This window comes from Pelodiscus sinensis, chromosome 1 (genome assembly GCF_052426305.1).
Source record: "Pelodiscus sinensis isolate ZL-2025 chromosome 1, ASM5242630v1, whole genome shotgun sequence".
In the NCBI taxonomy this organism is placed as follows: domain Eukaryota; kingdom Metazoa; phylum Chordata; order Testudines; family Trionychidae; genus Pelodiscus; species Pelodiscus sinensis.
Window position 1 is genome coordinate 110,039,198 of NC_143052.1, and position 13,732 is coordinate 110,052,929.

General features: G+C 42.7%; 2 protein-coding genes across 16 annotated transcripts in view; one reads left to right on the forward strand and one right to left on the reverse strand.

Moving 5' to 3' along the window:
- Window positions 1-13,732, reverse strand: part of RAD52 (RAD52 DNA repair protein) — a 28,274-nt gene that overhangs the window by 7,937 nt on the left and 6,605 nt on the right. For 6 of the 8 annotated variants that reach the window (XM_075941132.2, XM_075941140.2, XM_075941169.2 and 3 more), the window contains exons 2-4: window positions 9,487-9,572; window positions 5,566-5,667; window positions 4,635-4,728 (exon numbers count right to left, since the gene is read on the reverse strand). In XM_075941132.2, coding sequence (XP_075797247.2) covers window positions 4,635-4,728; window positions 5,566-5,667; window positions 9,487-9,570 — 280 coding nt within the window. In that variant the 5' untranslated portion in view covers window positions 9,571-9,572. The remainder of the gene's footprint in view (window positions 1-4,634; window positions 4,729-5,565; window positions 5,668-9,486; window positions 9,573-13,732) is intronic. The other 2 variants (XM_075941163.2, XM_075941149.2) reach the window with 2 other exon arrangements.
- Window positions 1-13,732, forward strand: part of ERC1 (ELKS/RAB6-interacting/CAST family member 1) — a 512,836-nt gene that overhangs the window by 1,222 nt on the left and 497,882 nt on the right. The gene's annotated exons all lie outside the window — the stretch shown is intronic.

Consider the following 13,732-nt stretch of genomic DNA (forward strand, 5'->3'; position numbering starts at 1 on the left):
ATCCTAAAAAGCACCCTGATTGAACCGTGTACCATTCAACCAACTTGCTATCTTTGGCATGCTTGCTGCAAGTTGACAATCCCTGCCAGCTATAAAAAGAATATGATTTTATTAAACACCCGAGGAGCCATTTGGCCTGGGAAGAATTGGACATTACATTGGTGGAAGAGGGGCCAGAGAAGACAATTCTAGAGAATACTAAGTAATAGTCAACATGTACTTGCCAAGAACCAATCATTCCAAACCAATCTAGTTTCCTTCTTTGAAAGGGTTACCAGAATAGTAGATAGGTAGAAAGCAGTAGATACAATATCTGGACTTGACACAGTCACACATTACATTCTTATAATCAAACTAGGGAAATATTGTCTACTCTAGATGATATGGGTATACAAATAAATGAAAAAAAATCATATTAAGAGATAGTTATTATTTAGGGATGTAAACTATCATTTAAAAAGTTAACTGATTAAACACTGTTTCACATGGAGCAGTCCCCCACCTGCGATTGGTGGGTCCAGTCAGACTACTAGGTACAGGAAAGCATCACCCGGCAAGGTTACTGGGGACCCCGCCCCCTTACATCCCTTTTATTATTAGTAGTAGCAATAATATAATTGATGTCAAAGTGTGAGGACTGATCAAATGTGGATCTGAATAGGTCTTACGTCTAGTACGATCCAATATTTTAATCAATTATTTGGATAATGGAGTACAGAATATGTTTATAAAATTTTCAAATGACACCAAGCGGGGAAGGGCTGTAAGCATGCCTGTGGATAGGGATGTAAAATTCAGTTTAACCATTTAATTGGTTAAAAAGGGGCACGCTGGAGCAGCCTCCCTGCCATGGGCTGGGGCTCCTCCAGTGTGGCTGTTTACAACCCCTTGCAGGGCTGCAGGTGCCCAGCCCATGGGGGGCTGGAAAAAACAGCTCTGTGTAGGGCTGCCAGCTCCCAGCCCCTTGTGAGGGCCTAGCGGTGCTGGAGCAGACCCTCCACCTAACACAGGTGGCGGGGGAGGAGCGGTTGCTCCCCAAGTAACCAGTTATCCATTAACATCCCTAATTGTGGACAGGATAAGAATTCAAAAAGACCTCACCAAATTGGAGAACTGATCTGAAATCAACAATGAAATTCAATAAATACACATATCAAAGTGATGCACTGAGGAAGGAAAAAAAATCAAATGCACAACTACAAACTGCAGTAGTACTGCAAAAAAAATCTGGGAGCTATAGCAGATCACAAATTGAGTAAGAGTCAAACATGATGCTGTTATAAAAGAAGGCAAATGTTATTCTAAGATGTATTCATGTAAAAGTTGAGCAGTAACTGTTCTGCTCTACCTGGCATTGGTGAGGCCACAGCTGCAGTACTGTGACCATGTTTTCAAGGCTTCATGCTTTCCAAAAGATGTGGACAGATTGGATAGACTCAAGAGGAGAGCAACAAAGTTGATAAAAAGTTTAGCGAACATGCTATGAAGACGGGCTGAAGGACTGGGCTTGTTTAATCTAGAGAAGACTGAGCAGAGACATAGTCTTCAAATACATAAAAGTCTTACAAAAATAATGGTGATCAATTGTTCTTCACAGTCTCCAAGAGTAGGACAAGAAATAATCTGTTTAGTTGTCAGAAAGGGAAATTTAGGAAAATCTTACTAACCATAAGGGTATTTTACCCAGGGAGATTGTGGAATCCCTGTAAATACAAGTTTTTAAGAACAAGGTTAGGTAAAAACCTCTCAGGGATGGTTCAGGTATATCTAATCCTGCCTCAAGGTGGGAAGGTGGACTAGAAGATTTCTTGACATCCCTTCCAGCCTTACTTTTGTATCATTTTCATTAATATCTCAACATCACCATTCTATTTTCCAGTAGAATTTTCCAATCCTGTAATGACTCGTGAGTGTTATCCACCCAGTTTGGATGCTCCCTTGTTCCTGAGACATTTAGTATTAGCAAGATTGTCAGTTTCCTTTTTTAGTCCACAGTAACTTGCTCTCTTTACGACATCAATGAGTACTGCATTTCTTGTAGCTATTACATCATATAGGAGAGATTCAGGCCCCTGTGTATAGTGTACTAGTTACTCATAGAGCTCATCTGAAGTCCCCTAGGAATTCCACATAAACCAGCCCATTCGTCTCTTTTTCCTTCCTAAACTTCACTCTCTCTGGAATGAGGAGATTCACACTTTCAATATAAAGAGAGCATTGTTTTTCCACCTACACAGAACAAGATAATTCAGGAACATACCCAAGGTATTTTTGACATTTTCTGACAAGGCTAAGAGGAAATCTATACTCATACATTCATTATCTGCAGGAGCAGCCCTAGACAAGCTGCCGGCAACTGGCGCCGTAGGCGAAACGCGCGATCGGCGCCCCCGCCTCCAAAGCCCTCAATGGCCTTTTATCTTGGCGCCCTAGGCGACCGCCTAATTCATCTGTATTGACGGGCCGCCACTGATTATCTGAATGGGTTTCCAAGTACCTAACAACTTGTTATTAACAATGGCAAGAAAGATCCACTTGGTCATACTGTAGTTCATTCCACTAGGGTTTTGCTGCCTGTTGGAGGAAGGCTCTCATATCTGAAACATGTAAAGCAGCTACATGGAGCTCCAACCCACATATTAGTCCCGTGGTCACCAACCAGTAGATCAGATCGCGATCTACTGGTAGATCTCAGGGGCTCTAAGAGTAGCTCTTGAGCCCTCTCTGAACTGCGTACCTGTGCAGTACATTTACATTAGATTTCCTTATGTAATGTAGGCGGGGCTTCAAGGAAGGGGCGGGGCAGTAGATCTTCGCCTGTTCTGAGACTTAAAAAGTGATCTCGGGTGTAAAAAGGTTGGAGACCTCTGTATTAGTCACTATTAACTAATATAGGCATCAGTTTTTATAGGACTGTTTTAGAGTGGGTATTCAAATAGGACTCCTAATAACTGTCTCTGAGGAAATAGACATATCCTCATTAAGTCACTGAGTGGAATCTATGCAGACAACTGATAACACATGGTTCCTTACACTTCAGTAACAACGGGTTTTCAAAATGTGTTGTCCATACAGATTACACAACTCAGATTGCAATATCAGGGAGGCAGTCTCATACCTACAGAAATCTGTACTGATGAAGAAATTGATGGGCAGTTGGGCCCATTCCATCCTTTATGCCCTCTGGGGAGCAACACGTGAGTATCCAAGATGTCAACATGGCCCCAATGGATGCTGCTGGCCAAAATAATACAATCTCATGCATTTGTGTTCCAAGAGTGGAATCAGTGCGGACAGCACATCTCAAAGAACCATAGTTACTATAGGGATGATTGAGTAACTATTCTTTCCCTTGATGTTGAACCATAATTAATCCCAACAGTGGGTATCAAAGTATGAAATGGTGTAACATTAAGATTCCCTTCTAAGACAGATAGAGACTGCTTAAGTGTTGCTGACACAAAACAATCCCACTCTGTTTCAATGTCATGAGAAACATCTAGCTCCAGTAGGCTGTCAGACCCTCGCATTTTGAGGATCTATCAGACGGACACTGTTCTAACAATGTGCATCTCAGATCTTTGCAACACTGAATCAGAACTCTCTTATCAAAATTTATTACTGAAGAAGTCAGCACCAACCTTCCAATCACCAGGCTGTAATGTTGGTGCAGTTTAGGAGTGCCTCACTGTAATCCCTGCATCACATATAGATTTTCAACACAAATGTGCTGATCTCTCAGTACAGTACTCTGTTGTGTGAACTTCAACTGTCTTCTCCAGCAGAAGAAGTTTGAGGTGGCTCTCCTTCTTTCTAGTATGAGAGGTGAAAATGATGCAGACCAAACATCAACATGGACTTTGCCCTTTAGTAATGCACTTAAAAGTACTGCTCGTGGTGACTACTGTCACACTGCAGAGAGACTACAACTAGTGGTTTTACTGTTAACTGCCACAACATGAATGATAAATGGAGAGACCACCAGGCCTGAACCATGTTACACCGACGAGTGCCAAAGAACGTAGGTTTCAGGGCCAATAAGCTAGCTTTTAAACAAAGTTGCAATAGTGCATCCTAAAAATTTAAGAGTGCAAACTTAACTGAAATCTAAGGTTACCCTAACAAGTCAAAGGAGAATAGATTGCAGAAAGCACATAACTAAAGTGGGGAACGCATAAGTTAAGAAGTTTACTGCGGGGAGCAGTTGCATGTGATCTAGACAGCTCAGGGCTACTAGGGTTAATCAGGCAGAAGAGTCCAAATGCAATGATTTGGCCTACACATCCCTACTTGGCTGAATACACTCATTTTTAGTTACTCAGAAGCTCAGTTACACAAACCTGAACTAGTGAATATAAACAGCATTTTCTTTACACATAGGACAGGTACTGAAACACCGGTGTTTCACCACTACTCCCCTCTACTTTCTCCTGTCAATGAGCCCTTATGCTCCAAAATTTCATCTCTGTTTTTTACAGGGACTGTATCTTTAAAAACACATTTCCTGATGTTTCAGCTGAATATGTTCCAGGAAAGATAGCTTCTCAAATAGGAACCACATTCTGCCACTTTACAGATCTTCACTGTGAAGCTATAGGAACACAAATTCTCAAACCCTGGAAAAAGACACTCACCAACATTTTGCTGGGTGACCGAATGAGCCCAGCCATTGTAGCCAAACATCTCATTGGCCAGACTGATGACCCTGTGACCCTCAATATAACAAACCTGAAAAGAGGAAGAGTGAATTTTAAAAAGTCCTGTGGAGTATAGCTGTACTGTACTAAGAAACCCTGTAAATTTCAAGGAACATCTGCCCGTGTGCAAAGAATAAAAAGGGTGCTCCCCTCCTGGCCCAATCTCCAGAAGAAGATGGCATAACAAAGAGGAAGATTTAGATAACACAAAAGAAAGAGTCTCAGAGGGGTAGCTGTGTTAGTCTGTAACTTCAGAAACAACTAGTAATCCTGTGGCACCATACAGATGAAGAAAAATATATATGTCACGAGTTTTTGTGGGGCAAGACCCATTTCATCAGGTAACCTGGAGTGGAAATAACAGAATCCAAGATATATAAAACAGCAAAAGAAGTATCTGTCAATTGTAGGACCCATGTTAATGAAGCTACAATTGACAGGTACTTTTTCTGTTATATATTTCCACTACAACTCATCTGATGAAGTGGTCTCACCCATGAAAGCTCATGATGTTATATATTTTTGTTCATCTCTAAGGTGTCACAGGTTCTTCTCTAAAGTGCCTACAAAAGAAAGGGAACACCACTCCTCGCATAATTTACACACAATGTGCAATGTTTATTTAGTGCTTTACATGTGCAAAGCACTGAACAATTAAGTAATAAATACTGCACAACATCCTAAGAACTAGATAAATGATTTCCATTTAAAGGATGAAGAAGCTGAAGGAGGAAGTTAAGTGACTTGCCAAATGTGTCAAGAAATCAGTGACTGAACTAAGGACATACACACAGTTTTTCTTATAGTGAAGAATTCTCTCTCTCTCACTCCCCGCCCACAAAGATTCTGCATACACAATTGTTTGTACCTTCTGTCCTCCACCAGCCTGCCGGCTGCTGATGTATTCCGGCCCCAGCCTCTGACGTAGAGCATTCTGGATGGCCTGGTATTCATCTGCTGTGTACTGGTACTTTAATAGAAGCACAGAAGAGTCAAACAGCTTTAGTTTCTTAAATCTATTAGCTTCCCCACCTCTGACTCATCCCACTCTTCTTTATTGCAGTCTTCTAGGAGAAGATGAATATTGCATTCTCATAATTCAGGATGTAAAAGATAATCAAAAGTGCTCAAGAAGGAATTTATTTTGCTGAATTTGGTAGGTGTATTATGCTGGTGATATTGCTTGATCTCACAAGGAACTAGTTTAGATGGATCAATGATCTGTGTTGTACAGAATTTAACTTTTCTCCAATTTTTACAAGCAGCAAATACATTACAAAGTGATAGAAGTCAGCTAAGCACTCCAGTCTGAAAGAGTACTCTTGCCCCCTCCCATCCCTATGAAATTCTATGTAACATGTGCAAAGCCCATCTATGCTGTAGGGGCATGAAGTATTGAAGGATCCTCTTTCAGCACCACTCATATTAGTCAGAATATCAAATAGGTATCACTACTTATTGCACTGGCAGAAATGTTGGTTACAATCAGCGTTCCCTCCAAGCTACTGGGCAGCACAGCTTCACAGGTAATAATCAGCCCTGGCCAGTCAGTCAGCTCCCTGCATGGAGCTCTGAGCCTCTGACTGGGCTGGGCTGATTAATCACTTGTGAAACTGTTCTGCTTAGAGGGAACACTGGTTATACTCTATATACACACTGCAAAAAAATACAGATAAGGTTAAGTATGTATTACTCTGTGTGAAACAAAAGATAGGACTATGCAGCATTTTAAAGACTAACAAGATGGTTTATTAGGTGATGAGCTTTCGTGGGCCAGACCCACTTCCTCAGATCAAATTGTGGAAGAAAATTGGCATGACCATATATACAAAGGGATACAATCAAAAAAAAAGTGAACACATATAAAATAGACAAATCAGATTTTAGAACGGGGGGGGGGGGGGGGAAGAGGGGAGAAGGTTAATGTCTATGAGATAATGATATTAGAGGTGGTAATTGAGGAAGCTATCTTTGTAATGGGTAAGATAATTGGCATCTTTGTTAAGGCCCATTTGTAAAGTGTCAAATTTCAGCATGAATGACAGTTCAAAGGCTTCTCTTTGAAGTCTTGTGTTAAAGTCTCTTTACTCAGTGTGGAGTTAGTGTTCTAGTTAAGCATGAATATGGGTGAGTATGGGGAGAACTAAGTTCAATTCCAGCTCTTATATGAAGAGTAGGGATGCTAGCTATTGTGTAACTGAATAGTTGTGTAACTACATGACTATTTGATAGTTCCCAGGGGCAGGTCCAGCAGCCAGTGTGCTCCCAGCCCCACTCCCTGGAGGGCGCTGGTCTATGAGGGTCCAGTGGGAGTTGATCTGTGAGAGGAGCCAGTTTAAAAACTAGCTCCTCACACACACCAGCTGCCTGCCTCCCCATGCTGCTGCTTCTGATACAGAGGCAGCAGCGTAGGATAGCAGCAGCCTCTGTCTGTGGGGAATCTGAGCTCCCTGTGGACAGAGGCAGCAGCATGTGGGGTGGGAGTGAGGCAACTTTTTTCAAGAATAACAGACCATTTCTTTTTCTGGCAGTTATACAGAAATATATAACTTTAAGCAAAAGGGCAAGTAGAAAGGCAAAGGGGAAAGATAGCACTGTACATATATATACACAAAGACTTCATATTCAGCAGCTAACTGAAGATGTAATGGCATGGAGAGCAGAATTCACCTTGCAAGGCAAAAGACAAACAGTTTATTGTTTTTTTCCCCCAATAGCTGGAAAAAGGTAGCTTCCTTCTCATTACCAATAGAGGAGAATGCATGTTTTTAAAAGTAAACCTGGGGCATGCCATCCACTATTAAGATAAACCAGTCTGTGATGAAGTCTCCCTACTTTGCACTGATTCAGAAAGGGTTAACCACACACTGTGGGCTGAGGAAGCCACATCCCCGTACACCTGCTGGGCATGCTCCAGAGGAAACTATAAAAGGGAGTAGCTCAGTCTGGGCTGGCCGCTGATGAAAGCAGACGTATGTTGCAGGCTAGAACAGGGAGACTGCTGGAATTTCAGGACCCAGAACTCAGTCATCCTGAGGCTCCAATGAACCCCCAGCTAATCAGTTCTGCTAATGGAGGACAGTGGACACTACCAGCCTTTGGAAGGAAGGGTAGGGACTGACCCAGGAATTGGAACCGATGTACTGGGTGACCAAAACTGATTGTAGTAGCACAGGATCTCTAGGGAACTGGGTTAACACCAGTGGCGCAGGATGGGCCTGGGTCTCCGTACCCCAGCTGCCCCTCTGAGCTTAACTGCCCTACTGACCCTTAGCCATTGGGTCATTATGCCCTGAGCTACAGGGCTACTAGATCAACTTGAGCCATTAGGCCAATCTGCTCTGAACAACAAGATATTTTTGTGGAGCCTGGCCACTGGGACGCACTGTTCTGCAGTGAAGGGTGACTGCATTGATTCTGGTACTTGGTCACACTGCCTTGGGGGGAAGGGGTAGGGTTTCTATGGCAACACAGGAGGCCAGGCCACTTGAGCCTGTAAATATCTAATTTGATACCCTGACATGCCATGACAGGATGTATCTATCCTGTGACAAATGGTAGCAAGACAGGGCAGCCAATAAAATAGAATTCCTGCCTGACAGACATGGAAATGGGAGTGGATTTTGAAGTGGCTGCTGGAGAGCCAGCAGCAAGTGGCACAAGAGCAACATCAGATTAGCTGCTACAACAGATCACAGCAGCAACTCCAGATAGTGCAACAGCAGGACCAGTGACACCAAATGGTGTGGGAACTGGCTGCTCAAGACCAGGTGCACCAATAGGATTAGAGGCAAGGAACATTTTGGCAGGGCTGCCAGTATGTCTGAATAAGATGGGGCTCATTAACAATCTGAGGCATTTCTTCTGACATTCAAATTGGGTCATCATGCCTGGCAGCCACCAAAACTCTGAGCTGTTCTCTTGGCACCAGGCCAGCCTACCTACTGGGACCTATACTTCCAAGGTGTTGAGATACATAAAAATGAAGGTGGCCAGACTGCCATCAGTCCTGAGGCATACCGCCAACAACTCTACTGCAAATGGACCTGCCCATGGATTCTGGAACTACTGTTGGCAACGATTGGAATCATATAAGCAGACCAGAGTCCAGGTGGTGGAGACAGTGGCACTGGAGCAGTTTACCAAGAGCCTACCCACTAAGGGAAGGATTGGGTGCAATGGCACTGCCCAGCTTGCTGAAACTATCTCCTTAATGGAAGATTACAAGATTGCTGAGGGTCAGAGCAGCAAGCTCAAGAAACTGACCACACAAGGCCAAGGTAGGAGCCTCTAACACCAACCTAAGCCACCGGCAACCATGACAAATCGTGGCACAAAGTAACTGACTGATTGAGCTGCCTGGGGCAAAGGATCTTTATGAGTCATCACATCATCTCTATCATCTGGCTACATAGGAGGCCAGGCCCCTTGGGCTGCTAAAATCTCTACTTTGATCTCCTCACAATCCGTTGCCCAATAATGGTGTGTAAGTAACTCACAACACAATCCAATCCATCAGAGAAAGGAACATTCTTCCTGTCCTTTAAAAAAAAAATCCAAGGCCCTTTCTTTGAGTAAATTCAAGGCCCTTCTCAGATAAAAGTTACTAGTGTTAGATATACTAGCAGGAGTAAATGTAATGAGGATGAAGATTATCATGGTGAGGATGGCAGGTATGATTTAAACATACCACGAGTATACTATATTAAAAGCAATAAAGTGCTTTGTGAAACTTCCTGAAGGGCAAGAGGAAGACTGCCATGTCTGTTCTAGATGAAGAGAGACTGACCTGCCCAAAGCACAGAGATGAACTACTACTGTTGGAATCAATCTTGGTGTGGTTTCCACTATTTGTCCTCTGACTTTCTGACATCCCTAAAAACAAAGGAAAGAAAACAAATAAAAAACCTCATAATGAATCATCATCACTAGCAAAAACAAAAACCTGAAAGCAAGAAATACAGTAGTCCCACTGAAGACTTTCAGGATTGTAGTTTAGAAGAGACTTAGTAAGTAGTTTATCCCATTGCAATCATGCAGCAGAAAATTCCCTCAGCAAGGTTCCACTGGATATTATACCAATATCATACTTTAAATTCTAATAAGCAACTGCAATTCCAACAGAAATTCATTTTGTCATTATTAATTCATTATTTACTCCTCAAGAACAGAGTCACTGTAGGTTATGTTAAAAGAAAATTGTTAAATTCTGGTATAGATGGGTCTTTACCACTTTTTCCCCTATCCACAGCTTCATTCTATCTACTTCATGCTATTACTGTGGAGAAATTGGAAAGGGTACAGAGAAGAGCGACAAGAATGATTAAAGGTCTAGAGAACATGACCTATGAAGCCAGGCTTCATGAACTGGGCTTGTTTAGTTTGGAAAAAAGAAGATTAAGGGGGGACATGATAGCGGTTTTCAAATATCTAAGGCTGTGTCCAGACTCAGGGGGTTTTTCGGGAAAAGTAGCCTTTTTAGTGACACCACTAATTGTTCTTGTGCTCCTTGGTCATACAGTGTGTGTACTCTACCTAAACAATGACTAGAAGTAATTAATACAATTCATTAACTACAGATAAATTTGTTAATTTTAAATGCAAAACATGTTTTGATAAAGTTTTTTCCTTATGTTTCCAGTGCATTTGAGGTAGTATTAATTAATTAAAATACCTACAATTAAATGCTATATTTGTGCATGTTACTGAATTTCCACCAAAATATCACTGGACACAAATCATAAGTACAAATTTAATTATCTAATACAATGGTTCCCAACCTTTTTGAGCATATGGACTCCTTTTCAATCTATTAAAATTTCATGGACTCCCAACCAATATAGCTCTTTTCAAACATTCCATTATTTGACAATCATTTGAAATGTCTAATAGTTTATGTAATCTAAACAAATACAGAGTCCTGGGGGGAAAAAGAAAAGAAAAGTAAGGATCAGGACCACCAGGGTGGGCCCATCCTTAATTTTAAACTTTCCATGGACCCCCTTCAGTACTGTCATGGATCACCAGAGGTCCATAGACCACAGGTTGGGAAGCACTGATATAATAAATAAGAAATATATCATCTGCAATTTTCTAAAATAAAGATACAATTTAAAAATCTGAATACATATATACATATATATAACCACTTAAATTCATAGAATCATAACATATCCTCCAGATGAGGTAAAAGAAGCACCAAATTTAGTGTAATGATAGTTCAAATTAACATTTTAATGTTTACCAATCTTTCTCTAGGAAAATAACTAAAGTACAAATACAAACATATTGTATCAAGGTTTCCTGCTTGCTGACTTAAATGCAATTAAATTAAAATAAATTATTTTAAATAATTTTAACTGAAATCAATCCATTCTGACTGCAGTACTGGAAATCCAACCTCAACAGCTTCATGCTAGCTATTGCATATGAATTTGAGAGACTAGAAAGCAAAGTGAGAAATTATTTCATTGCCTAAAACTAGAAATACAAAATGGTAAGAAATAAAACATTTTTGATATACCTGAATGTGGTTTCTAACTCAAGTGAAGATATTTAAAAATATTATTCCCCAATCTCCTTAAACCTTTTCCTTCCAATACGCATATAATACTTAGGGTAAGAAAAAACAAAATTCCACAGCTGGTATTGACATAGCGGCCTGACTTCCAGACCTTCTGGCCTTCACTTAGGCCAGGTCTATACTACATCTGGAAGGTCATCTTAAGGTACGTAATTCCAGCTATGTAGCATACATAGTTGGAGTCGGCTTAATTTAAGCCAGTGGTCTCCAACCTTTTATACCTAGGATCACTTTTTAAATGTTATGGCAAGCCAAGATCTACCTCATCCCTTTCCCCAGACTCCACTGCTTATTTGAGGCCTTACCCTCTCCAAACCTTTCCCCGGACTACCTGTTGCTAATGAAAATTCACCATTAATTACATAAGTACACCTGAGTCATTTTGCTAGGGCTGCAGCTGGGGAGAACAGTTTAATTTAAATTATGAAACAGATTAATGTTTTAACTTTCTTGTGTTAGTTTCATATTTTTTTAATTTATGGCAGGTGTGGGGAACTTTTTTTTTTTGAGTTGGGGGTCACTGACCCACAGAAAAATCAGTTGGGGACCACATAAGTGAGAAACAAAAAAAACTTCCCAAACCCCAACCTTCCCTGATGTGCCCCGCAACTCAGACACATCACTCTTCTGGCACTCCAGCCCGCACAGAGTGAGGGGGAAGGGACAGGGAGGACTGAGGTTCTCATAGGCCAGATTTACTTTTCTGGGTTTCCAGAGTTAGTGGATTTGGTGGACCCCCTTAGGCTCTGATATGGGAACAAAAATGAGGGGCTCAATGCATGGGGTAGACTACCATTGAGTGGGATAGGGATGCAGGATGTGGGTGGGAGGTGGAGTACAGGACGGGTGAGGAAAGGGAGTTTGGTGGTAGAAGAGAGTGTGGGGTGTGGGTACGACAGGGAGTTTGGGAGCGGAAGGGGGTTGGGAGAGTAAGGCAGAAAAGGTGAAAGGGTTAGAATGCAGCCAAAGAGCTAGTTGGGGAGGGAGGCAAAGAAGTAGGGAATAAAGGAAAGTGAAGCTTCTGCAAATTGTATCCCCCCCCTCACATCTTCCCTCTGCTCCAGCCTCACTCCCTCAATCCCATGAGCCTCCCCAGCCTGATCCCCTGCATCGTCCCATCGCCCTCAGTGCAACTCCTGCTGCCTCCCATCCTGTCTCTGCAGCTTGATCCCCTGCATTGCCCTATGCCCCTCAGTGCATCTCCTGCCCCCTCCCATCCATACTCCTTCATCCTCCTGCCCCACATTCCTGTGCCTCCAGCGCAATCACAGGTAGGGTAGCAGTGCTGGGACTCGCAACCTCCTGGGTATAGCACTGGGGCAAGGGGAGTGGGAGGGCAGAGTCTCTTCCCTACCTGGCTCAGCCCTTTACCTGTAGGCAGTGGCTCCAGGGCAGCCTAGGGCTGGCTCCAGCCTGGCCGGGTGCAGTGGGGTGCTGGGGAAGGGGCTCTCTGACCCTGCACACAGCTCGTGAACAGTGCCCCTCCCAAAGCAGGAGACAAGAGCTGGGGATGCATGCGTGTGCGCGCACACATGCTTCTTCTCTTCCCCACTCCTGCTACCAAGTTAACAAAGAGAGACAGCTGCCCCTCTTTGCTCCAGCTCAGCTGGCTGCTGTGTTCAGCCTGCTGAGAGGTTGTGCCACACTCCAGCTGGGCTGGAGCAAAGGGAAGCAGCTGTCCAGCCAGCTGGCCATGGCGAATGACTCCTGGGGTGCCACAATCAACTGGTTGGTGACCACTGCCTTAAGCTAAGCTTGGCGGTGTACACACAGTGGGGAGCAAATGCTTTCATTGGCTTCCATTACTCCTTGTCATTGTGAGTACAGGCACCAGCTGGAGCTGCCCTCAGCATTCAATTTAAAAGCTATACTAGACCTGCTAAGTTGAATGCCAGAACATCAGTCTCTGGCATGGCTGAGTGTAGGCATGCCCTTGGATTCCTGGCTTCATCAATTTTGCCTGCAGCCATACTGCCACAGGCTGTTATGCAATCATAATTCATAAATTAAGCAGAGCTGTGAAACCTACGCTCTTTCTACTGAGTTGGTACTGAGCAGCCAGCCAGCATGGTGTTCTATGGGGCTGCATGTGCAAGTATTTGGCTGACACATAAAACAGATAGATAAAAAAACTGGAGTGACACACATCCTGGGGATCTTATCATTATGTATTTGTATAGTACCAAACATGGCAGGGCTCTCATCTATCACTGAGGCTTCCAGATAGTATGGCAGTACAAGTAACAGATGTAACAGGGAGCTCCTTAGTCATTCATGATTAAAAAAGAACTATCTAAAATGTTCCAAAGGAAAAAAAAAAAAGCTCACGGTGCTTAACAGCCTAACAGGCTAACTTTACTTCTGCCATGTTGGAGTCCAACATTCTTCAGGTGTTGAGGGAGTTCTGCTGATCTCACAGCAAGGAGCTAAAACCTAAGAATTAGAATTAAGG